Below are 27,765 nucleotides of genomic sequence, written 5' to 3' on the forward strand. Positions count from 1 at the left end.
GGTTTGATTGCGTCAATGACACATAGACAGTATGAGTAGGAAAGGACTGTCATCGAGATAAATAAGAATTGATTGTACAAAATGGAGAATTATCCTAATCACATGCTATCCCACATATATAGTCAAGAAAGGTAAAGAATGAAGAATCATTTATAGCAGAAGTAATTATGATTCATTACAATAAATCAACCTTTGAAATATCCTTTGACGTTAGTTTTTGTAACTCGATCTTTTTACGACGAGATTAGCTTGGTCACGTTTTGTCGTTATGATATGATAAAACATAAAGACACACCTGAGTAAAACGACCTTGTTTTCACGGATAATGCAGCATGCATTACTACTATTTACTTTTATAATATTTTATTTAATATCACCGGGAGCTACCATGACACAACAAAACACGCACGTAGCACGTCATTGCGCCCACAGAGTCCACATGTTCTCCCTTTACACGAGCCGTATACGGCTGTGGGAAATGTGTTTGTATGATAGCACTTCTGTACCTGTAAACCGTAAGAAACGGAATAAAAAAAATGTCTGAAATTTTGTATCGAGAAAGTTTTATAAGTACGTTATGAGAAACTCGATATGCACGAAGCCGCGGGCTCAAGCAAGTACACAACAAATACAAAATGCCAGTTTGGTGCGTGTGATTCAACATTGCCCTTTTGGTATTTGGCGTCATGAAGATGCCCCACTTTTACGGTATGCTGTTAAATGTCTCTGGGTCTATGTTGTTGAGAACTTCTCTTCTAATATACGAAGAGAAAGGTTACATCATATTACACAAACATTTAAGAATTAATAACTTAATAGTTGTGACGACCTCGGTGGCGCAGTGGTAAGGTTCTTGCCACTGAACCGAGAGGTCCCGGGTTCGATCCCCGGTCGGGTCATGATGGAAAATGATCTTTTTCTGATTGGCCCGAGTCTTGGATGTTTATCTATATATGTATTTGTTATAAAATATAGTATCGTTGAGTTAGTATCCCATAACACAAGTCTCGAACTTACTTTGGGACTAGCTCAATCTGTGTGATTTGTCCTAATATTTATATTTATTTAATAGAGAAATAAATGTGTAATATCTCTGTCCAGACTTAATAGTTAAAATTATGTATGTAATATAGCACGCTTCTCTTACTTGCACTTAATTCACCTTGGAAACAGTGATAAATTCTAAGAAATTGTAAGTAAAATTAGTGACAAATTGAATCATAAGATTGTACAATACAAATTGAGAGCAATAAAGATCTAGTTATTAAGTGACGTGAAAACAAATAAAAGTGTATTTTGACAAAATACTTGGCAAATGAATGTTGGACACTTCAATCATCATGCACACACGTAGCAGACTGAGTCAATCTGCCTTGACGCATGTGCTAACGTGATCGCATACGCAGATCTGTGGTCTACGTAATTTAAGATTATTAAGCGCTTCCATGCAGGTGTGTAGAGATCGAAGCTTCTCCTCCCGCGCAAAATGTGAAAACCTATGAAGAGTACAAACTTTGACATACTACCAACAGACAGACAAGTGCTGATACGATGACGATTTAATCACTACTTTTTATATAATAACTCAAATTTTAGTTTAAACTACTTCAAACTAATACATTCTAAAGTACAAGTTTATTTGTTAGACAAATTAAAAAGTCCCCGACTTTCAATATTAATTTCGCTACAACTTTTAAACGGCTGAACCGATTTTCATGAAACATGGCTAAAACACTCAGGATAAAATTATCTATGACGAAAAGAACTAAACGAAAATCAATTCTTCTGTTTGGGGGCTACGATGCCACAGACAGATACACAGACAGAGACGTTAAACTTATAACTCCCCTATTTTTGCACCGTGGGTTAATAACAAAGTCGCTTCCCGCCATCTGTCTTTATGTATGTTTAGATCTTTAACACTACGCAACGGAAGTGATTCTCATTCTCAGAGCATTTCGACCGCTGCGGCCGTCATTACGATCCCTTGATTTTCTTGAGGAAATAATCATTTCGAAAATCAATCATTCATAAAGTTTACATTACCACAGTACAAATCAATTATTTTAAAGTCAGATAGTAAAAGTGATTCTTGTCTTTGCTAAAATTTGAAAAAGTGTAATGACAGCGCGGCCGCAGCGGTCGAAACGCTCTGAGAACATTTTGGTACTATTTTATTGTATGACGACCTTGGTGGCGCAGTGGTAAAGTGCTTGCCTCTGAACCGAGAGGTCCCGGGTTCGATCCCCGGTCGGGTCGTGTGGAAAATGATATTTTTCTAATTGGCCCGTGTCTTAGATGTTTTTCTATATTATGTATTTTATATAAAATATAGTATCGTTGAGTTAGTATCTCATAACACAAGTGTCGTGTGATTTGTCCTAATATATTTATTTATTCCGGATAAAATAGTATCAAACAATAGCTGAGGAAGAGTTGTTTTAGTATTTCGTTTCTGTTTGTTTGCAATATTATACAAATATAAAAATCGAACACTACTATAACTAATCGTACAGTTGCCATGTGTTTGTTTCGACAAGCAAGCAGGAGGTACAGGGTGCAGCAGAGCAGCAGTCAAGTTCGACGCTAATGGTTCATTAATCTTTTATGTACTAAGGTTTAGATATAATTATGTACGGAACTTATAAGTGTAGATATTATGGAACCGTGATTTTGACAGAAAACGAACCTTGGAATTCTTTAAAAAATGTAATCAAAAATAAATTTTATCGTCATCTATAAGAGCGTTTAAGGCTCTAAAAAGCCCAAAAACCTTCTAACCAAGTCAAAATAGTCGGCTAAATTATTGGCCGAAACCTAAACTGAAAAAAAACATGAAATATATTTGTCAAAAAAACTTAATGAATGAATGAATGAATTGAATGAATTTATTTATTTAATGACAGATAAAAAAAAACTTTGTGCAGTACCTATTTAATTTTTTTCCGAATTAGTTGTTTCTGGTCCAAATGTTTGAGCAAGATGTTGCATGATTGGTGCGAAGATCTTGTTGGAAAATATCCTATTTACAGTTCCTTACTGGGGGCTTACCATGAACTGAGTTGCATTGGAATCGTTCTGTAAAAATTGATGGTAGGCCTGCTGAACGTCGTGAAAAAAAACCCTTTGCAATTTGTGGCTAACACTTTCCTCACGACATCTCCCTTTAAAAGTCTCAAGTGTGATTAGACGCGGATGTAAAAGGTAAATCATCACAATGTATACCTTATTTCGAAGCATTTCTTGGCGCGACCAGACTGGCAGGTCATCGACCCCGCTAATGCTCAGTTATTGTTCATTAGACACGTGTCTCGTTAGAAATGCGAAATTCATCCCAATATCTCGAGACGCAGTGGTCATTTTGGCGTGACGCAGGTTAATGTAACGCGATGACCAGTAATGATGATGACTGCTGCAGATCACAACTATTTTGTTATCTTCCTAAGGAAGTAGCGCTTGGTACTTCATATGTAGAGAGACCTGTATACCACTAGTTGCGCCCCGGGGCTTCGCCCGTCGGTATTTCGGGATATAAGTAACCTATGTGTTATTTCAGGTTATATTCTACCCGTGAACCAAATTTCATAACAATCTGCCCAGTAGATTTTACGTGATAAACTAACAAACGTACATCCTTACAAACTAGCTGATTTCATCTTAGTTCTCATAGTAGTAGAAGAGGTGCCTATCCAAATGTATAAATACATAACTCTACATCAAAAAGCCGCCTTCCAAAGCGCAGACGTCAAGAGGCGCAACAAAACGAAGTTTTTTCTCCAAAGAGAAATTTTCTCTTTTTGTTTACTAAAATATTTATGATTGGACCAATTTTTGAAACAATACTTATTCGATGTTCGAGGAAATCTCTTGTGAAAAGATTTTTAATTAATATTTATAAGCAATAAGTAGGCAAACATACACATCATACTGACCATCTGAGAAAAAGCGGTTCCGGCCAACCAAACGTTGTTTGATTACGATGAATTATTGATTACGATACGACGTACATCCAATCATATCTTTTACTATGAGACTTAAATACCTTAACGGTAAAATATTTTCTCATACAACATAGAATGCATGTATAAGTAATATAGCTAATATTATTTATTTAAATTGAATAATTAACAATAAATGAAGCGGCGGCGGTCTTGTGGTCCAGACGCTGAAGGAAAACATCGTGTTAAAACCTGGATTAGTTGATGATTTATCAGCTAGTGTGTGAAATGGAGATGGCAAACCAAACCTCAGCATTAATATTAAATAAATAAATAAATAAATATATTAGGACAAATCACACAGATTGAGCTAGCCCCAAAGTAAGTTCGAGACTTGTGTTATGGGATACTAACTCAACGATACTATATTTTATAAATAGATACATATATAAATAAACATCCAAGACCCGGGCCAATCAGAAAAAGATCATTTTCCATCATGACCCGACCGGGGATCGAACCCGGGACCTCTCGGTTCAGTGGCAAGAACTTTACCACTGCGCCACCGAGGTCGTCATATTGCCCAAGACAAGACCTACCTCATAGTATTTTACGTGGAATACATTATGTATTGTCAATATTAATGTGGTTCGGTTTGCCTTCTCAATTTCACACCACGGGCCACGACCCTCAACATTGAATAGGACTAAGAAGTTTTAGTAATAATTTTAGTGAAATTTACTTAAGTACTTACAGTTCGAAAAATTCCTATTCACGCATTAATATCCCAGAAATATCGACGCGGGGAGCGGATTCCAAACCTCAACAGTTCTCAGTAGATACTAGAGTCATTTGCAATCAAGACTAACGTGTTATTATTGTATGAAAACGAAGGCCGACTTTGAAAGACACAAAGAAAACATTATAATGTTATTGGAAAGCTCTAGAAGCTATTCATAATCAATTCTAAGCAAAAACAGGACATTCTAATAATAAAGCAACTATTTCTATGAATTATTTTGAAAAACATGGCAATAGTTACCGGCTTTAGTCATTCGTACGTAGCGATTGTTTAGACAATGTGAAATATTTTAGTTAAAAATCTTTTATAGTCTATCATCACACATCTTCCGAAGTTCATTCGGGTCTGTGATGTCGCTAAGCCCGGGGCCAGTTACAGATATACGGCCCCTACACATTCGATAGATAGATAGATTGAACTTAACTTACCTAAGCTTCGAGATTGCGTCGTTTTTGACGTCTTCGCCTTTACGTAAAAATATTGAAGCGAATGTGGTCCAGTGGTTAAGACCGTCCACCTGTGAACGAAATGTCCCACTCCCAGATTCGAATACCACTCGTGCAATGGGTATGATTTACGCAAACTCAGGTCGTATACCAAGCTGACTTATGTATAGCGTTTGACTCCGTATGAACTCGCCTCGGGTGTAGGAAAAAATGTTAAGAAAACTTGCAAACTCGTTGACAGTTAAGTTCACTAGAGCGATTACTTGCCACTAAACCCTAAACCCGGTAGGCAGACGTAAAAGTCAAGTCAGTTGTCTTTAAGCGACTTCAATAAAATCTATCAGACCAGACACCGGTGTTAGCAGCGATTAACACACTCTCGAAGGCAGAAGTTGTAAACATATTAATAACCCATCAAGGTCCCTCGCAAACGTATCCACAAATCTCCATCCATACAACACAATTAATTGGGAATTGGGACAGCCCGGATTTCGGTTGAAGCAGTCATCATAACATCAGAAACAGAATCGTGTCGAGGTTAGTACGGTAATAGCTTATCGAATTCAGCATTCAGTGTTGCACATTTATGCAGTTCGCATTCATGAAAGTATGCGGCATTCATCGAGATATAATTAACTGGCAGGGTCGCCATGTGAGGATGGAACGTCGTACAATATATGAACTGGTATATCTTATTATTGTCTAACCTACGCTACGTACTACACTGCAGCGCTGACGGCATTGGTATATTTAGAAACAATCGAAGCCGAGTGAGTGAGAGAGACAAGAGAGAGAGAGTTGCTATTGTCAGTTATACTCACTATAAAGATTGTTTATGCTTTTTTCTAATAACAAAGAAAGGAAAGGTGAAAGGACGAAGAGGTCCAGGGAGACCGAGGAAGAGTTATGCAAGCAACTGAAAGAGAAGGCAGGCGTCGTGTCGTATCGAGACCTTAAAAGCAAAGCCGAGGATAGAGAGGCGTGGCGTATACTCCACCGACAAGAGCTCTTATATAAGAAGAAGGACACCTAGAATTTTGCCAGTAAGCGGAAATATTTTTGGAGCAAATTGTTTCTTTTTAAATTTTGATTTTCGTGGTAATTTTTGTCTTCACCATCGCTTTATTGGTTTATGCAAAGATACAAGTAGATATTTTGTTCCTCTCTAAGTGAACCAGTACAAAGTGCACTACAATTACAACCTATTAAGGGCATCTGACTAAAGCAATGAGGATATGAATTTTGTAATAGTGAAAACGGACGTTTAAACTACATACTACCTGACGTTTCAGTAGTGCAGGAAACTCAAAGACTGGATCAAAATCTAGAATAATTCCTTGAGCGCTTAAGGCTGTCAAACTACAATTTTCTAGTACTCTTTGAGCTAAGCCAGTGACGGACGGACAGACATAACGAACTACTGTTTATAAAGTACAAATTTAGAATTTAAATGCAAAAAAAATACAAAAAATATATTTGTAAGAAACAAGAATGAAACGTAAGCCCTTATGACATGATAGGAGCCACCAACACTTTAAATTAGTTTTTTTCGGCATTTCATCTCAACAGTGGTCGTTCCAAAATGTTTTTAAGAAATTTAATGTGATGTATGTTTGTTACTCTTTCACGCAATATTTACTGGACCTATTGTTATGAAATTCGGTACACGGGTAGAATATAACCTAGAATAAAAAGTAGGGTACATTTTATGCCGAAATTCCCACGGGAGTGAAGCCCAGCTAGTAATATAAAATTTGAAGTGAAAGAGTGTCTGTGAAAGACTTATTTTTGATTAAATGATTTGAATTTGCTATATTATATACAATGGCACTGTTGCTTGCACTGTTATATATATATATATATATATACTGTATATATATATATATATATATATATATATATATATATATATATATATATATATATATACATATATATATATATATATATATATATATATATATATATATATATATAACAGCAACAGCAATTTACAATAAAATAATATAATATATGTAGTTACCGATATAGCCTACAATGATATTGGTAACATTCCAACAAGTGGTTATTGCGAAGCGTTTATCAGCCTATCGACAGTTGATAGCACTGATAAGATTCCGTCGATTGTCTGAAATATATGATATAGAAAAAACACGATATAATATAATCTATATATTATAATCTGTTTGGTCATATGGTTGACTGGTAAATAATGCCATATGGCGTCAAGACCTGAATAATCTCTCGCCGCGTCAATATTTCCCGAATCCTACAATTTAGCATCTTCAAGGCAAGCGTGTATAGGCATTTTTTACTTATATATAGACTAAACCTCATTTTTGCTTTCTATCAAGCTAGAATGAGGTAAAATCAAACTCACTCAAATTTATAAAAAAAAAACCTCCTCCACATATTTTTTTTGGTAATATTGTATGCAATGAAGTTTTAAAATAAATAATCCTGCTAGCTAAGGTATTTGACTATAATATGAAAAAAAATATATAATACATATAGTACCTAGCGGAGCTACTGTATTTTATCAGCATAGTAAGTAAGTAAAATATCGCTCTTTTAATTGTCCTAACAAAAGCTGAACACTATTAAAAACATATTTAAAAATAAATATTTAAGAAATAACGTATAGAATTTTAACTATAGGTACAATTTATTTTTTAATTATATCCTTTCTTCTATATCTTTATGTCTATTGAATACAAAAATAATTATTTGGTCTTTAAAAAGTTGGCAACCGGTTTTTCCCCCCCATTTGACACATATCCCATGTCCACAGTTTAAAAAGATATTGATATTATATGTATGTATAGTATGTATGAGTATCTACCAACGTCCAACTATAGACAAACCGGGAGGAAGCAGTATATCGCTATAAATACACCGTGGCTGATATTATGGCGAATCTTGGATGCCGGCTCCAGGAACCGGGTTACAGGCTACCGCAAATTAGCCTGCACAGACCTAGTCTATGCCGCAGTCATAACGGCGAATTTGCTATCAATTTGGGTAAGTTAATGTATCGACTGTGCATTACAAGTAAATTTAAAGTGAGGTAATGTGTTCATCACAACATGTACGTATGGGAAATGAAGGAATCTTTTGAAGATTCAACTTTGGTTTTACGACCGGCCGTGTCTCGACTCTATTTGGGAATGCCGTTGTTATCTTAAATCGCCTCGGCACGGTGTCCACAGGAGGTTGTGCAGAGGCTCTAAGGTGAGAGTTAGCACCCCAAACGTCGAATCATCGACAGCGAAGAAAAAACCGAACAGAAGGAAAAAAAACAATATTTTGGGCAACGTTTGCTGTTATATCCTGAAAGTTTATGAACTCACGCAACCCGCCAAAAGTTCGGTAACCGGATTTAGGTTCCCGGACGTTGTTTGGACAGTACAGGTACACCCCACTTCTGATTTTTATTTTCGAATAACGCCAAATCCAGACAATCGGGACGCCGGTGGACAACATTACCTAGCCAGACCCACTTGGCGACCACAATTTCAGAGAGAATATAATAAACGCGTCGAAAGGCGTGCTCAAACCCATCATTGTCAATTGTTGTCTTTTATTGAGTCATTGGCTGCGCCATTGTGGCCAGGGAACATAGGAAGAAGTTGCCCTTTGTTAAATTGCCTGTGTGTATACGAAGCCACAATATGGCAAGTTATGGCCACTTATGGAAAATGTTTCCATTGTACGACTGATGTGGGGAAATGGAATTTTCAGTCAATGACTACAGTTATGAGACGTTTGCCGCAGCATTGCAAGACAGCCGTATGTTCAAAGGTTATTGAAGATCAAAAATGTCCTCAAATAGGTACGTAGTACAGTCATCATCACATCAAGGTACCGCGGAAAAGATAATATGACACGCACGCAGTTGACTGTGTGGCGGTCGAGCATAATCCCGTGACCCGGACGTGATTGAACGTAGCCTTCGCCATCATCACACCCGGCGTGATTGGAAGCAGCCTTCTCCTACTCTCTAATCTTCAGCATCACTCCTCGCACCCTCATTGGTCTCAAGTCAGCAGCAAGCAGTCACTCTCAGCAGCAAACTCATCTTCAAGGGCATCTACAGGACCATCGCAGCCGACGCAATGCACTTCCTGGTTCTGGCACCCGCAACTCTCTTCGACTTCACCGACGCCGACGCACCCTGCAACCCACGTCTGGACGCGCGCGCTCACCAGCGTGGCAGCCTTGTAGGGACTAGTGTCAACAAGTCACATTCCGCTCACGACAGTCTCGACTCACCGCAGACTATGAGCTCAACCTACGCATCCCGACTCACTGGGATATCGAGTAACATGGCACACGAGACGCTCAAACTGCACATCAAGACTTCATCAGACCTCCGGTCCGGGGGGAGTAATGTGGCGACATCTACCACGCCACATGCACAACGGCGCAGATGTAAAAAGCCGACCAAACGCAACGAATAACAAGCCACACAAGTGATCCACGACTCTACGGACAGATGGCACTACGGTCGACTCGCTACTAGAAGCTAACAAGCCTAGACCGCGCAGACAGTGCGTTTTCAATTGGAAGCATAAACCTCCGACATGACATAGAGGCTTTAATTCCTGGGGCCTGATTCTCACATAATCAAAATAAATTTCATCAATTTACCGTTACCAAAGAAGGTTGACGTCAGGCAGTCGGTAGTAAAACCACAACCGATACCTACTTAAAAAATAATTAAGATGAACCTTAGGTTTAGGGTTTAGAAAAAGAAGAAAATTATTTTTTTTGGAATCGAAATGCCACATAGGCACGATCGGACATTTAGTAATCGGGTATTTAGATTAAAACATAAATAAAAAAAATTCCGCCTTCAGAGTAAACACAGGGAAACAAGGATGGACAGAGGTCAAAACATAATTGTACTTTCTTGTTTCCGCCGCGGTCGAGTGAAGGATCATTTATTATCGATTTAAAAAAGCGATAAAACAAACGCATTGTGAGAACTGTGCAGACTGTTCTTGCATTTTTTCCTACAATGAACCGTTGTGGTCGACAAGGATGCCATTGCTACCATAAACAATAGCACAAGGAAAACGAGACAGGTGGTCTGGAGGTGACATCATCTTGAGGTGACGGCGGCATCAATGTCACATGTTGAATGTAAACTTCTAGAATTCAATATTTTCTAAGGTTCTTTGGCGGTAAATAGGTACTTGTTGCTTCCATTACCTAATGGGGTTGAAGGGTCGTTTATTTTCATACTATCATGCACGAGTATAAAGCCGGGCCGCATTTTCTAACATGTTATAAAAACAAGTTAGAAAAATCGGCCGTCCGCTGCGCCTATTGTTGTTATGTTTGTTTACTCCATTTTGCGCTATGCTGCCCTATGTCTTTCTTTAGTGAGCGCTAACACAAAATGAGTTTCTTCCCCTCCCCGCAGGCGAACGCGGGGATGTCATCCTTATGGTTCGGAAAACATGTTTTTGTTATTTTTCTTATATATAACAGTTAGGCCACGCCCCTAATCGGTTAGCAAACAATGTTTTTGTGTTAGCTAACACTAAAACACGGCGCTGCGGACCCGGCTTAACAGTACCTATCCAACATAGATTTTTTTATTACAATATCAGGAGTAAGGCCGTTTAACGGATGCCACATAGAATATTGTTTTTAGGAATCATTTAATCCTGCGCGTATTTTTCCTGTTCCCGTGACAAGTTCGGAAAACCGTCTAGGGCTCTCCTTAGGTGCTTAGGGCTCCTCTACACTCTACACTTAAGTAAATTGAACTTACAATGTTCAGTAATTTTGGATGTGTGTATAACTGTCACTCAGCTTCAGAAGAGAATTATGAAACAAATGAGGTGCCTACCTATATGTTATTTATTAATTAAAATAAATAAAATTTTAGGACACATGCCGTCGGCATGCGTCGTGTTGGGAATGGAATGAGTGACAGTGAACCACTTTTTGTTCAGAGACCAGGTGGATTAAAAGTGGGCCAAAAGCGTCTGAGACACTAATAAAATAACTAAATTAGGTGAAATGGTCCCAGAATGGGATGACGATAAGCTGTTTGATGGTCGCGCTGGCATCCCCAACCAAGAAATAAGAAAGACTAATGGCACTCATTGAGTGGTGTTAATTCTTTATTTCCATTGGCGTCGATAAAAAAATATTACTCGAAAAAACTCTTCACCCAACCAGATCTACTTCTTCAGTACAGACGTCCTCCTTACATATTATAAAACAAAGTCCTCTGCCGCGTCTGTCTGTCTGTCTGTTCTCGATAAACTCAAAAACTACTGCACGGATTTTCATGCGGTTCTCACCAATAGATTGTGTGCTTCCTGGGGAAGGTTTAGGCGCATAGTTTATTATGTTTCGGCCCGAGCGAAGCCGGGCGGGCTGCTAAATAATTATATTGTTGTTAACGATGGCTCCTTGTTCATAAACACTCGATTAAAACTTTTTCATCACACTGTTGTGAAAGCAAAACCACAGCTGTAAAGATGAGTTAGGTATTACATTATGCATGAATGTCTATGATATCATGTGTGAGTCATAAAGTAATTATGGCAGTAGGTATACTTACAAGTGTTTTGCCTGAAGCATTTTGTATCATGATGTTAAATAGTGCAGCTGTTATTTTTATTTGACACTAGTTTTTGCTCGTGGCTTCGCCCGCGTTTATTTTCACGTATAGTCCCCAAAAAAATAAGCAGCCTTTGTTTGAATGGGGTACTTGATACCAAATTTCATTAAAACCGCTCCAGTGGTTTAGCCATGAAAGTGGAACAGACTTCTGAATTTATAATATTATTATAGATGTGTTTTTCAATGGAACCTGTATCAAAATATATAAATCACAATTATATGTAATTTTTATTATTAATATTATAACATAACATGACTGTTACTCAATTGTCTGAGTGAGATGGTCCAAGAATGGGAGTATTGATCATTGGCTGGTGGTTGCACTGATGTCGGAAGAAATACAGGAAATAATAATAAAACTATATAAATACTCATTCCTACAAAACCTAGTCTACAGGCTATGTATAATCTGATATAGTTAGCACTTAATAGGTGTCTAATGTAGATAAATAAATTCTTAATGTCGATCAAACAATTGTTTATCCATTGTGTCTTGATTCTGTGCGATTGTCAGATTAAAATAGGTACCAAAACAAACTACAGGTGTGTAAAGATTTGCCAACATAAGTGAGTGGGTAGCACATTTGGCCATAGAGCTTGTGGTGACTGCACAGTCAAAAATATGTTTTTTTTTTAAGTGTCATGGCTCCATTGTTCACCAAAACAATGATTTTGCCAACGTCAAGGTAGAGATTGACACGGAATATAATATGCACCTTAATAGTTTATCACAAAATGTGACTTTTTAAATGTCTTACTTCACACAAAGTGCACTGAAGCCTTGTCGAAAATTTGAGCCTTCCAAAAAAAAATTTCTAGCTTACATATTTTTTTAAATTTCAATTCCATCAGAAACAAGGGCCACTATTATATTTATACAATCTACTAAAAACAAAATTCCTTAATGATAGATGTCTTCATCACTTTCCATACGCACAGGCAGAGCCAGAACATTTTAAAGTAAAATGAAGTACATATGGAGTACGTATTCTTCATTCATTAGCAAAATTAGTTTAAAAAGATTAATAAACACTTTTTGTTCAAGCTATGTAGGTCCCGCTGCTGGGCAAATACCTCCTTTCTTTAACGTTTGTCAACATTCTTCTGCAAATTTTACAAAAAAAAATAATATATTGATGATGATTTCAGGTCCGAAATGTATTTATCTGGGTAGGTATCTACCTAAGCTTTCATGCACTCTGAAAAATCAAGTTAAATACCTGGCTAAAAAATGTTAGAAATTATGCTGCTTGCTCAACTGGTGGTCCTGAGTTCAAAAGGGGTAACAGTCTTAGGGGTTATCCTTTTCAAAATCATTGAAACTCAAACTACTAAACACATTAGGATATTTTGTCATACAGGTATTTTACATATTTATGATAAAATATAACATCTATCTAGTACTCCAACGACGATAACAACGTGAGACATTCCATTACCACTGACGAAACGCGGAAAAAGTAATTGAAACAAAAGATCTGATAAGTGCTCACCTCAAATGCAAATTCTCCACGAAGTTGTCTGTCGTCAAATTGTCCAGTAGGACAAAGTCGGGCACGCCGACTTCTTGCTGCATGGCCATCTTTATTACGCCACTTTAATATTCACAGAAACACAAGATAAATCACATACACAAAATTATTTTACGTATGATGTCAACAAACCGTTAAATTCTTATCAACCCGAAACACAACCTCCCTTCAGAACATTGATTTCAAACTGACAGTTATTTTGATGTAATGGAAATGGTAACCATAGAAATGTTTAGTTAGTATTGCCATAAAAAATATTATTATACTGTAATTTTTTTTTTAATTAAGTTAAGTTCATTTTATTAAATGATGGAAATAAACTTTACTTGGCTTATATTATATTTCATAAAATCATATCAATAGATAAGTATTTTTCACGATTTTATTATGAAAATAGTTATAAAAACTGGAACGTCTCGTCTCGTCTATGGACCGCCGCCATTTTCCTTGTTGTAGGTGCATCAAATGTCATAATAATTTAATTTTTCGATATTGTAAATTTTCTTTTACTTTTTAAGTTATTTCGTATGTATTATCAAGATAAATGCGTGTACTGTAAAGGTGTTAAGTGTTAGCCGCAGTGGATTTTGCTTGCAATTGCCATCATCGTGCGAAGTCGTCATTTCAAGGATCCTTCATGTTCTTCAAAGAGGATCATCTCTAAAAGGCAGGAAAACGATACACGCCCACGTCGATGTGTATTGTGAGACATTGTTTATGAGTCGATCTCGTTGCGTATAATGACGCCGTAGGGCAGAGTGTGGTGCGAGAGTGTTGATGGGACAATGAGCGAGTCTCCAGGCGTGGAGTGGCTGCCGGCCTACAGCCCGGGCCCGCCACGCCACAGCCCGCTCGGACCCATCCCGCGGTTCCTCTACGAGGATGTTCAGCCACTGGGGCTGCAGCAGGAGAACAACAACAAAGAATCAGACCAGAAAGAGAATGCAAACAAAATTCAACACGCGAAGCCAGCATACAGGTAGACAGTCGCATTACTCTGTTGTTTATCTGGGTTGGCTGTAGTCAAATAGCCTCATGTTCTTCTATAATATTATTGAAATCTCAGGTTATCGGATAAAACCTATGCTTGACATGCATGCTGTGTTTCATTGTATGTACACAAAATGTTCTTAATCAAGGTGCTCCAGTGTGAGTCACTCAGGGTCACCTCAATGCCTGATTTGTCAAGTTTATGTACACATTTTATATTTTGTTATCAAAATTTGATTATTGATGAGACTTTATTTTACTAGTAAGATCAAGTAATAAATCTGCAATAATTTGGTTTAATGTCAACATAACTTTTTCACTTGAATACCATGTAGGTACACCAATAAGAATAGATCCTATGACAAGTTGATCCATTTCCAAAGCATAACCGAAAAATCATAAAGATGCTTAACATGATTATCTAATTCCTGTAGTTTTTGATGCCAGTTCAGTAGTAAAAGGTAATCAGAAAGATATACAGTATCTGCTAATTACTCAATTTCAAAAAGATAAACCTATCAGTTCTTACAGAGGAGATAAAAAGTAAAGTGATTAAGGTAAAGAATTTATAATTTCCAGATTTCAATGACAAAATATATGACTAAAACTCATAATACAAGTTTAATTTCCACATTTAGTAACATTGTAGGTAAATAGATAACTCTTTAAGGAAAAAACAAGTCCCGCAATACTTTATTTAAGTTGTTAAACATTTAATCAGTTACAAAGATTTTGCAAAGGTATTGAAAAATTTTATGAACTGCTACAAAATTACTAGTTAACCCAACCTGCACACGCAAGTTCGAAAATATAAAGACAGGAAAAGAAGGAATAGTATGAACATATGAGAAATATACTAAAATATGTATTTTTTGTTCCACAGCTATGCCAGTATGATCAGGCTGGCGATCAACAGCTCTCCAAACGGGAAGATGACACTGAACGAGATCTACAACTACATATGTAATGCATTCCCTTATTACAAAGAAGCAGGAAAGGGTTGGATGGTATGTCGAGTATATATTTTTTAATTTTTATAAAATTCTACCCATGGCGTACACGACAGTCGAGTCCACATTTACACAGAGCCTTCTCACTAGTGTTATAGTTGGGGTAATAAATTTCCTGGCTTTCATACCATCATACTCTCAAACTTATTTGTGAAGGTCAAAGTCAAGTCATGCTTAGATTGCTTTTACTACTGATCGTGATGCGCTTTTCACCATCATTCATATAATTCGATCCCGATACCTTGTAAAGCGTCAGCTTTTACATGCAGCAGGCATGTAAAAACTCTTTGAAGTCAATTCGAAAGTACTTGTTTTGAATAAATTTAGTTTTACAATGTGAATGCTGTATCCATAGGAAAATGCATCATCTGGCATGTTGCCAGACCTCCCAAAGGGTCAGTCAATAGTCTACGTACCTATTTGGTATAAATCATGTATGTAAATCTTGTTTAAAGACCATGCAATTCATTGAATTAGTGCAAGTGATGATAGTAGTATATTTACAAACGCACACTGTCATTTCATCATTTACTACATTTTTGATGACCTTACATAATATGATTTATGAAATAACATAATTCATTAACATTCTTGTATCCCATAGACAGTGACTCTCTCTCCCATCTGAGCGTTATCCCAGCTTCTTCCTCTATTGTAGAGGGTCAGACATAGCCATGTAATCCTCGACGACGTCAAGCCCACACTTCTTAGGTTTGGTTTGCCAGGACCAGGCAGAAGCAGCAGAGTCGGACATTTGTGCCCTACATAATGTGCTGGTTCACGCAAAACCCAGCGATGGCGACACTCTTGTAGTGATTAGGATCCTTTAAGATGTCCTTTGCTTCCTCCACCCTCATTACTTACACCTTAATATTCAATGTTTATTTCTAAAGATCAAAATTTTGTACATTAATAATATGTTAAATATCTTTATTGTACTGGGTAAAACAACTTTGATCGAATAGAGAATATTGTTGATTATGAGATGCTGATTCATCATAACGTGGTATCAGCAAGGTCCAATGTAGGGCACAGCATTGTGGGCTGATAGTGTCAACTTTAGGTCAAAATTCTATACAATAATTTATTTCTAGTAGGTAGTATCGTAACTTATAATATGGTGATTTATTTTGATTTATATGACTGGTACATATTAGTTAGTTCGTTAGTTCTGTTTTGACATAAAATAAAGGCAAACAAATAAACTCACTTTTACACATGTCTCTTCAGTTAAAACAGTTACAGAAATGTAATTTCAAAAAATACTCTCCTCATTTGTATAATTATTTTTGCAGAACTCGATAAGGCACAACTTGTCGCTGAACAAATGCTTCATGAAGGTGGCGCGCAGCAAGGACGACCCCGGCAAGGGCTCGTACTGGGCCATGGACACCAGCTACAAGATGGCGGAGGTCACGCCTCGCCGTCGCCGGAGTCTCAGGGTGAGTTGCTCTCCTTTACGTTACCTCTCTGCCGGTGTCTTCCTCAGCCGTTCGTCATACTCAGGTAGACTTTTGTACAAAGGTCGTCTGAATGGGTATTTTGGAAAAATATTTTTTTATTTAATTTTTTGTTTCTAAATTGTTAAAGAATAGTAACACTTTTAACTAAACATTTATAATTTTAATATATGTTATATAGGCAATGAAGTCTACATTTGAATAAGTATGTCTGTTTGGATACATACATAGAATTTTTTTTAATAAACTTGTTACAGTTGTGTTCAAGTGTTAGGGACAATAAATGTTAAATATGTGTAAGAAACAGTTTTGTAACATATATAGTACGCTTATTTTTTTATTTTCGATCCTCTGATATCACCCCCATCTATCCTAAACAGTCTATATTGAATTCAATAATGAAGGAGACAGATTTCGAAAACGTCAGGTTAGGGCACAAATCTGAAAATTCAACAAATTGATTACTACGACAAATATTGTTATTTCCCCCGCTAGATGGCGCCGTACAGCCCGGAGTGCAGCTCCAACAGCAGCGGCGAGGCGGGCGCGCCGCCGCCCGACATCGCGCCCACGCCCCCCGCCACCCCCACCACCCCCACTACCCCCACCACCCCCACCTCGCCCGCCGCGCCCGCGCCGCTGCAGGGGGGCGCCATCAAAGAGGAGCCGAGTAAGATACTCAACCCCTTCTTATTCAATCATTTTAATTTTACTGTTTGTTACACAGTGCAGCGGTTAAGACAAATTCGCCTGTAATCGAAAAGTCCCAGGATCCAATCCCACTGATTTTGTATACCAATCAGACTCACGTGTAGAAGTTTCATCGACCACCACTCGCTTCTGGTGAAGGAAAACGTCACGAGGAAACTCACACATTCGTGAACAGTTTAGTTCACTAGTTGGCGTAAATGTCACATAAAATGCTTTTAGGCGATAGACGATATCAGACTCGATATTTAGAATTAAATGTTTTTACTTTTCTTACTAATATTGTTATATTTTGACATAAAATACACATACATAAAACATATTATTATATGTATTAAAATTAATATCGAGTCTGTTATTGTCTATCACCTAAAGGCATCTGATCTGTGTTGTTTATCTCTCCCATCCGAGCTTATTAGCTCGAATGAGAGAGATAAATAACACATTTGTAATCTTTTTGATAATATTTGTTTCAGATACGAAACACACGGACGACGCTTTGACAGCGCTCATGAATGAGGAACTCATGGCTGATGTAGATATTACCAGAGGTAAGTACTTGTATCGACTCGCAAAGTTTGATTCTAATAGTGCCGTCTGAACGTAGGGTAGATGAGTTCGATCGACTAAGGTAGAAAAAGTTGTCAACGCTGTGGTAACAACAGCCTTTCCAAAGCAGCAGGCCGGCCGGTTGTAAAATCGGAGCTAAATCATTAAAATGCTTATTTAAAACGTCTTATTTTGAACGTTGTGGCACTTGTCCGGGAAAATCTATTTATCGGAGGTAAACCTCCTTGAATGACTCTATCTATTAATAAAAGTAACATTAAAATACGTAGCATAGTTTTAAAAGATATAAGCATACAGGGACACAGACAGCAGAAAGCGACATTGTCTTATACTAGTGATAACTACTTTTAAACTTTCGCGTTGTATAATTATATATTAAACGCGCGCATACCCCTTGAAGTGAAAACTTCTTTAGCGGCGTTGTGCACTTTATGTGATGGGTAGAAAATGTCAAACTTGCGTCAGGACACGTGACCCTGATCGAAAATTCGTACGACGTCAAAAAATGCACAACGTTAATATGATTCAAGTTTTCACTTCTGCCGGCACTCCCGGAGTGCTACCCGTTTTTTTTCCCAGACGTTTCGGAGCTTGTTACAAAGGCCCGTGGTCACTGGGCGGCTGACTCAGGAAGCTAGCTTTCTTGTTTTACCAACTTTCGGACCTAATGCACAAAAATTTCCAGAACGCCTGTGGTGTTCGGGGGTGCGCAGACACGTGTGCGGAGCCCTGCGGCACTCCGCGCTGACGGACGACTACGGGAACTTCGTGGTGCAGCGTCTGGACGACTGCGACTGCCCCGTCGACGATGACGTCACCGACCCCGCGCCCGCCGCCGCCGCCGCCGCCGCCGGCTACTGGCCGCCGCAGATTTTATAACAGACGGTCGCCATGTGACACCACTGAAGAGTTTGCGGCCGAGTTGCGTGAGTTTTTGTTACTGAGCGATTTAAAAAAATTGGTTTTTCGTGTCGATATTTTTATGTGATGCATTTTCGCTGCAAACATCTGATGATTGAAGGATTTATTCTATACAATACTATGAATTTTGTGGTAATGAAAGAAGTTGGTTATTATTATAGTAAAAACAGGATTTACGACATAGTTTTCAAAGTTGTAAAATACTGACATTAATTGAAAATTTATTCACAGTCGTCAATTGAAGTACTTCTTGACTGTGATTGTTTGTGGATAAAGATAACATAGGTGAAATCCCACCAATTTACCATCGGAGGTTTGATTGCAGGAGCCTGAGAAAGAAACACTACTGAAAAGCATAATTTCGAATTGGTAAATATTTAACAACGATAATACATGAAATAATTGTCAAATCTAATGATAACACGAAGACTTTAAAGAAAACAGCAAAATATTTTTTCAATACTTGGAAATATTTTTTTATTCTCATGCTCAGGAATCAGTACCACAAATATATATGATCTAAACATGTACTGATTTGGTGCCTTCACCTGTTCTACTATTATATGAGATGGTTTGTATTGAATGCACTTGGAAAACGGTCAGCATACGTTTTAAACATACCTTGATCAGAGTAAATAAAAATTTCAACTTAATGTTTTACTAAACTGTATTTTTATTAATGGTCGTTCAGTGTAAGTATTTTTATTTACTTTGATATATATATATATATATATGAATGTATTTATTGCAGTTTTTAAAAGGCATACTATTGTATAAACGCTATTATAAAAACAAAGGTGACTATCTCTGCTATGAATAGTAGAGATAGTAGGTAATGAAAATGTATTTGTTTGGTACGTGTAAGTCAGACAGTAAGCAAAATAAAAAAAAAAACATCTGTCAACCTCAAATTTACTCCTTTTTTAAACAAAACAATTTTTTTTAAATCGGTAGGTATGAGAATTTTGTGAATACAATTGTTTTGTAAAGAGTTTGATGTTTCGCAAACTTTGAAAGTGAAATGACTTTAAGTAAGTCTTTTCGAACATTGCAAGTTTCATTCTAACGTATAGTCCCAGTCCCAGCCAAGCTGTGGTCGACCGAGCGAGGCCGAGGGAAACGAATACAATATCTAAATCTAAGGACAATGACGAATTTGTGGTTATAGTTATAAAGGCGAGATTCCCGCGCTCAAAAAAAATCTAACATCAATTATGAACTTTAACTCGATGAGAACACGGTTAATTTTCGTCGTAACGATCATTTTCATCCTAAATGACTGAACGGGGAAGAAAAAAAACTCCTGCTACTTTTTTACCATTTTTTAATCAGTAATTTACTATAGATATATATATTTGTTTGGTAAATTATGAGCAGAAGGATTTTTAGGATTATTCTCGTCATTGTTGCGTAATTTTTTTCAGTATGTAAAATGAAGAGAAAATCCATTCGTTCAAATGTTAAATGTATAGTGTCGTAACGAATTATAGATATATATATAGTAACAGAATAACCGCAATAGTTTTGTATCGACTCGTTGTTTTTATACGGAGCCAGAGACATTATCAGATCACATATCTGCCAACTATTTAGCGTAGCGTAGTTACCTAGAACCATAGACACGGACCATGCAAGGCGACGGGCCTCGGAGGGATCTTGCTGTGTTGTACGTAAACTGTGCTACCTCTGGGCTTTCCCGCTCATTGATATACGGGTGATTGCTTATTGTAGTCCATTTGATTGAAGTTTTCAAGGAATCACAGTTTTCATAAAAGATTCAGCTGCATGTTAGGCTTATTTTAGTTATAATGTGTCGGTCTTTTAATGAGAAATATTGAAAAGATTAGGACCAAACATATTTTAAATAAAATAGGCATAACAATTTTAAGGGTAAAATTGGAAATTTATATTTAAAAATTACGGCTTTCAAGCAAAGATATAACGTGAAAATAATACAGAGATTATAGCACAGTTTACATGAGCGGAAAATATATGTAGAAAATGTATAACAGTATTTGGAGCCAGATTGGTGAAGACAGATCTCAGAATGACCAGTATATTATATAGAAATATTATCATAGTGTGCTAATTTTATAATTTTAACTGTGCATATGCGGTTAGCAATCGTTTACGTTAATACGAGAGTATGATTTACATATATAAAATATTATAATAAATATATTGATATAAAATCGCACCTATATACGTAATTATTGCTTTTTAGTGTAGATTTAAAGATTTGGCCTATCGAAGATTTATAATATTAGGTTCAGCTTGCCTAACCATTGTTTTTGAGGTGCAAAAAACTCAACTTTTTTGTTACATTTGTGCCATAGAGTGGGAAGGGATTGCGAGATGAACATTTAGAGTAAAAATTGTCCCATATCTTAATGAAAATGTGTTCAGAATTTTTTAGAAGTTGTACCTACATACATAATAAAACTTAGTATTGTGTGTATATAGTAAGGCATTATTTTATATAGAGTGTCTCCGGATACAACAGCGCATAATATTTTAAATTGTGCCGGTTTTATTTTAATTGATAAATGTCTATGTTTACGTAAATACGTGTACTTTATTTTATAAGGATACGAGACCACATGTAACTATTCTAACATTTACACATCACCTACTGAATATTAGGGTGTTAAACGAAAAGTATACATGTAGTTTCGTGAGCGGACATAATATAAAATGTATATATTGTTTATTTTAATTTGTATGTGATAAGCCTGTCACATAATATTTTAAGCACTTGAATCACGCTACAAAACCTCATAACGTTAACATGAAAACGTAATAAATATTAATATTAGAATATATTTTAATAACTTATTGAGTTACAGGGATATTGTTTTGTTCATGACGTATACGAAATGGGAAAATGCAACACCAATTTTTAAAATTTTGTAGCGCGATTCCGAAACATGGTTTTATAAAGTAAATTTGATTGGCAAACGTAAAATTGCCAATTTAATAAGAAATAAATTAGTTAGCTATTCAAAATGTCTTGAGACCTTATTGGTTCGTAAAATTTACATTCCTTTGATTTAGTTGGAAATATTTTAGCAATTTTTTTTCTTTTATTTTAAATATTGGAGTTCGATTCAGTATTTATATTTACACATACGTATTGGTTTCGTAGATAATTTGAATTTATTATATTATTTGGCTAAAGGATAATCGTCTACCTATCGGTTTCGATCACTATGGGTTTCGAATGATATTATAATGCAACTGGACTGGCAGCTTCAGCTTGTTATTTTCAAAACGTTTTCCAAAGGAAATAATACGCTGGTAAGGGTCCGAAACGGTGGCTGTAGAGGCAATATCAGGACCCTTTGACAACTTGGAGGTCCCGGGTTCGATCCCCGGTCGGGTCGTGATGGAAAATGATCTTTTTCTAATTGGCCCAGGTCTTGGATGTTTATCTATATATGTATTTGTTTTAAAATATAGTATCGTTGAGTTAGTATCCCATAACACAAGTCTCAAACTTACTTTGGGGCTAGCTCAATATGAGTTTATTGAACTGTGGTGTTGATCAGTAGACGGTAATCCTAGTTAGCTCGTTTTGCGACATGGTGCATAATAATAGTTGCCATCTTTTTGTTTGATAGTATTTATTATTTTCTGTGATAAATGATTTTATTTTTGACAAAAAGCATGACTGTCAAGAGAAGTTTATTCAAGTATGTATTCGCTAAAGTAAACAGTGTTCATGCAATTTTTTGGAAATTCTTTAACTCATATTTTATATACAATTAATTACATTACTAACTTACGTTTGTAATTTAATTATTTTATACGGCGTTTTTACGCATTGGGATTTGCTAAGACATATTTTGTACGTGATGGATCATCGCGTGTATAGAAATTATGTTATTTCGGTTACAACTCCGCCTATGATGATATTACCGCGGTACGAAGCAAAATTAACTGTTTTATTATTGTAATCACGTTAGCAGTTTAATTTAAGAGTAGGATGTTCTACCTCTAAACAAATCATAGTTGATGTACAATATAAACTTTTAACAAATTCTAGCCTTTTATTTTAATAACCTGTTCCCTTTTAACCAATGATAGACGTCAGATTATTCAATATAATTAGATCAATAAGGGACACTCGTGCCAAATATTTTGGTGGAATTGGGATAAGACAAAATAACAATTGAAATATCAACAACTTTAATGATTGAATATATACAAGAACAATTATACATACACAAGTGTTAACAAATATAGCTCGGATGGTGCGAGCTCAGGCGTGGTAGTGAGGTATAAACATAATATATTTCATATGCAATGATGATATACTAAAATAATTATCGTCAAGCAATACAGCCTAAATTCATTCGTTATAACAGAGCAACGACCATTAAATCAATAATATATATATATATAAATCTGAATTAATTTCGCCATTACGGTTCGTTGTTACAACATAAACGACGCAACTACAATTAGTAACAACTACACTAAATACAATTTTGAGACTAAACATATGTAATGTACTTAAATGAAATATACAATTCTCAACTACATTGCACAAGAGAAAGATTTTTCTTTCATCAGATTCGAAATATACGCATCATACCATAATAATGACATTTCATGTTGAATAAAAAGTTTTTTGTTTTTTTTTTTTTTCAATAAAAGAAACGACGATTACAATATGTGCCAAAAGTTAGGTTAATTAATATTTTGGCAAGCACAAAACGACTGCTAAATACATTATAAAAAAGAAAATGAGATGATATTAAACTAAGGACTAACCTGGCGAGTTTGGACCTTTAATCAGTAAATAAACCAAGTAAAAAGTCAATGCTAACAAAAAAAAAAACTAAATATATTGACTTACGCTATGCTATTGTCAAAAATCGCTGAAGAACATCTTTATTTGGTATGGGAAATCCGAAAGCGGTTATATCTAATGACCATAGTATTATCCTCTATAAAAATATGAAATATAAAATAATAATAATTTAATAATAACTCTAGGTCTCGTCAATGCGTCAACAGAGAAAGTAATTTTACATTCACAGCCTAGCAACACCCATTGGACGTCAGGATTCTGCATCATAATGGATGAGACAATATTCATAACAATCATTCATATTGATGCTCTTGATGATACGTTGGCGCGTACTTAAAAGGCGTTATGTTGGCTATTGAAGTATGAGTTTTAAATTATTTTTAACATATCAGTTCAGTGTAGCCATTCGTTAATGTTAAAAGCTATATGATATGTGTGTGTGTGAAGAGGCGCCCTTTGTTATGACAGCAGAATTGACCGTAGTATTTACAGGACAGGGTAGGTTGGCAACACCACAGACTAACGCAAAGTTCTACTGGACATACGGATTTTTGAAACTTAATTCACATCCTTGAAAATGGTCACATAGTTTGATCAAAAATTGGTTAAAATGAGCTTTATATTGCTAATCGAATAAGTTTTAAAATTATTTTGAACTAAATGTTTTTTTTTATGTTATAAAATTTACAAAGCAACTAAGCCCCTATTGTATCGATAACACGGAGTGATTTCCCATACCGTATGTCCGGTAGAACAGAAGTTTTACCGTCCGAATCGCAATATAAAACAGATTCGAATGACAAAACCAAAAACGAATCCACGCTATGACAAAGCCTGACCAAGAAACAATTTAACAGTGATAAACTTTTTAATGTGAAATATTAATTTTGCTAAAGGCATCTCAAATATTCATTATACTACACTTTTACCAGGAGTATGAGTTGTCTGCTTACTATCAGGCGACCTGTTTTACGCTTGTTTGTCTATTACGCTATAAAAAAAATTGAGCAAGCATAATTTAAATATTATTGCTATCATTTTAATGTTTTAGACATCAATGTGAGGCACATACATCATAAAAGTATTTGAAAAATCTAGTTTCATAAGAGGTAAAAGTACTCAGTTTGGTTCAAGATATTGTTCATGGAAAAGTGCAGCATTTTCAGGCATAAATAGTTAACAGTTCGTGTGCATTCATATAATTTACTATTGTTTTGTTATATAAGGCGTTTTCACAGCCAGGCTTACAGGGCTATATTTGCCAAATACGAAAAATATGTATTACTCTACGTTTCAATCGAATGTATAGTATTATTTACAAAGGGTTACATGTAAAATTTAAATAACTAACATAAGCATAGTTATGTAACTACGTGATAAATTTAACAAGTTAGCAAATTTGCTCGTCTCTAATATGAATCATTAGTTTCCTCGTAATAATGCGTGATTGGCGCATCATTGTTCCGCCAATTCTAGAACATTCTAAGACGTTCTTAGTAAAAATATATAAAAACTTGGCAAAAATAAAGACAATAAATTAACTGAGCGGTGAAAATCTTCGTCGATTTGAAGCCGATGAGCGAGGCGAGATCAAAATACTAGAAACGATGTTCTAACATTAAAACTATACTATAGTGGCGTCCCATCTTCGCTCGCAGGCATGTACTTATGGACAAGATCGTGAAAAATGTGGGTGTACTTTTAGCAGTAGGAGAATATATAATGGCGTATAAAAATATTCCATCTATTCGAACACTAAGATTATTTTCGACTCTAAAGTACGATATAAATAACGTTCAAATTTGAAACGTTGCTCGGCTTATATACACTTTTTTAATTTAATTCATCTTGCAATTGTTTTAAACGACGCGCGTATATATCAATTACGGATGACACGTGTAAAGTGTTACGTGGCATTTCTATTTCCGTCGTTTTTCGCAAAGAAGTTTGGTCAAGAAAGTATATTATTAAAATAAAACTAGTAGTGTTGAAAAAAGGCAACCATATTGGCTGAAATATGACGTCGGTAACAGCATATAGTTTATATGTTAATAGGAAGAAGAGTTGAAATTAAAATAGCCTAATAAAGAGTTACAATAGTCGAAATTCTAAAAAACTTAATCATAAAACAATAATTTTGCGAAATATCATGTACAAAGTCGATAGTGGGTATTGAGCTCCGTAAAATCAATTTTCACATTTCAATCGCCACATTACACTTGTAAGTTTTGCAGTTTTAAGTAACGTCAGTTTTAAGTAAAGTTTACACTTCTATTCATCGTAATTTCTACAACTAACAGTTGCAAGTTACATAAAACTTATAGAAGTTACTTACAAGTGTAACGGCTGTGCTCGTAGTTAGCTCCGACAGTGTAGGAGTGGTGGGGGGAGGAGGTTCTCATAGGGAGTCCCTGTGCCAGACCCAGGTGCGCTTGGTGTGGTCGAAGCGGTGCGCCAGCCACTGCGCTTGCAGCAGCTCCAGCCGGTCCTGGCTCAGGTATAGCGGCTTGCCGCGTCTGTTGGGTGATAGTATGTTTATAACGATTGTTTCGTACATTAGGGATCTTCATCGGCGACAATTGTTACACATCTTCCTAACTTTTTATCTTTTAGCTATTATATTTTTTAAATAATTGAAAATTGATATCAAGTCAAATCAGATAAATTATGTAAAATTTAAATAGTTGTATGACACTAGGCACAAGTGACTTGAGAACAAAAAATACTAAATAACACTATTGTTGAAATTCATATAAACAATAGCTTCAATTCCAAATTCGAATAATAAAATTGTACCCGGTCGCCGATAGATGGCGGTGTTAGATTTTAAATCTCGATATGGTTTCGTTTTCAAAGTTAATATAGTCTATCACGAACATTGTTAATCGGTCGCTTTTTTTGAACCACGTCGGTGGTATATATATGAATGCAAGTGTGTGTGTTTCAGTTGTCCTGCCCTCTAGTGACGTAGTTTGAAGATTCAACAACTATAAATAAAATTGATCTATTAAACTGACATTTGATTATCGTGCTTCATTATGTGAATGCATTTATACATTTTATTTGATGCCGGCTCCACACTGTCGTCGAACAGTTTGGCAAACTTTTGGTTTTTCATTGCGGTAAAGAAAGCATTCCTACTGACTATGCAATATCCACGCATTCGCGTCGGCATGTGTTCACCGAAAGTGTGGAGTTGGCATTATACACGGGCAACGACCCTATATTAACACTTCAAGGAGGAAGACAGAGGGCGAAGTGCGGGTTTGCATCTATTTCTAATTATCGAATCGGTTCGAAGTGAGACGCAGCGAACCAATCACATTGCGATGTGGTTGCCGTTGCGTCACAATGGCGCACTGTGATTGGCTAGTTGCGTCTCAATGCGAATCGACTCGAGATGTACATAACAAAGTCACACTACGCACACATAAGGTATGAAATAGTCTAACGTCGTGTTATATATGAAAATGTATGTTCAAAGGACGAGATGGTCGGATGACATCAAAAAATTTGCCAAGAATGAAAAACGAACACAAAGGATAGGAATGCTTGGAGGAAGTAAGAGGCTTTTTTGCCCAGCAGTGGGACTTGAACAGCTAACTAATATAAAACAAAATGTATGTTGAAAGACTCACTTGAGGTCCCGGTCCTCCTCGTCGTAGTCGTCCAAGTACAGCGAGCCCCAGAGACAGGCGCGGCGGCCGCGGATCACCACGATGTAGGTGGACGTCACCACCAGGAATATGCCCGTGCCGCCGCCGCACTCCATCGCGTGCTGGAACGATAACATAAATAATTGGTGTATCCATTTATTTGAGTCCCATCGAACGGAAGGCCTTCAAATCATGTTTCGGATACAGATTTAGTTTCGACCGATAATTCAGCTTGAAACTTTCAACCGGTCGAAATTCGTTTAGAGTCGTG

The 27,765-nt window shown here is 36.4% G+C and overlaps 3 protein-coding genes across 3 annotated transcripts in view; 1 reads left to right on the plus strand and 2 right to left on the minus strand.

Annotated features, from left to right (window-relative positions):
* Myo31DF (Myosin 31DF) overlaps positions 1-13,549 on the minus strand; it is a 44,757-nt gene extending 31,208 nt beyond the window's left edge. Inside the window, exon 1 of the mRNA XM_053753329.1 lies at positions 13,325-13,549. Within this exon, the coding sequence (XP_053609304.1) occupies positions 13,325-13,413 (89 nt within the window). The 5' untranslated portion in view covers positions 13,414-13,549. The remainder of the gene's footprint in view (positions 1-13,324) is intronic.
* Positions 13,550-13,794: 245 nt separating this feature from the next.
* On the plus strand, positions 13,795-23,061 carry LOC128674857 (forkhead box protein J2-like). The gene is made up of 6 exons (XM_053753820.1): positions 13,795-14,342; positions 15,237-15,360; positions 16,659-16,805; positions 17,319-17,493; positions 18,008-18,082; positions 18,787-23,061. The coding sequence occupies exons 1-6, from the start codon at positions 14,149-14,151 to the stop codon at positions 18,978-18,980; spliced, it is 909 nt and encodes a 302-aa protein (XP_053609795.1). The 5' UTR covers positions 13,795-14,148; the 3' UTR covers positions 18,981-23,061.
* A 132-nt stretch (positions 23,062-23,193) lies between these two features.
* The window catches only part of Ubr3 (Ubr3 ubiquitin ligase), a 68,349-nt gene continuing 63,777 nt past the window's right edge, over positions 23,194-27,765 (minus strand). Inside the window, exons 32-33 of the mRNA XM_053753812.2 lie at positions 27,477-27,616; positions 23,194-26,354 (exon numbers count right to left, since the gene is read on the minus strand). Of these exons, the coding sequence (XP_053609787.1) occupies positions 26,237-26,354; positions 27,477-27,616 (258 nt within the window). The 3' untranslated portion in view covers positions 23,194-26,236. The remainder of the gene's footprint in view (positions 26,355-27,476; positions 27,617-27,765) is intronic.

Source organism: Plodia interpunctella, chromosome 13 (genome assembly GCF_027563975.2).
Source record: "Plodia interpunctella isolate USDA-ARS_2022_Savannah chromosome 13, ilPloInte3.2, whole genome shotgun sequence".
Taxonomy (NCBI): Eukaryota; Metazoa; Arthropoda; class Insecta; order Lepidoptera; family Pyralidae; genus Plodia; species Plodia interpunctella.

Bases quoted from the DNA above. Each gene is read 5' to 3' on its own strand.
- LOC128674857 (XM_053753820.1), top strand. From the start codon at position 14,149: ATGAGCGAGTCTCCAGGCGTGGAGTGGCTGCCGGCCTACAGCCCGGGC. The intron at 17,494-18,007 runs GTAAGATACTCA...TATTTGTTTCAG, and splicing joins CGCCATCAAAGAGGAGCCGA to ATACGAAACACACGGACGAC. The intron at 18,083-18,786 runs GTAAGTACTTGT...AAAAATTTCCAG, and splicing joins TGATGTAGATATTACCAGAG to AACGCCTGTGGTGTTCGGGG.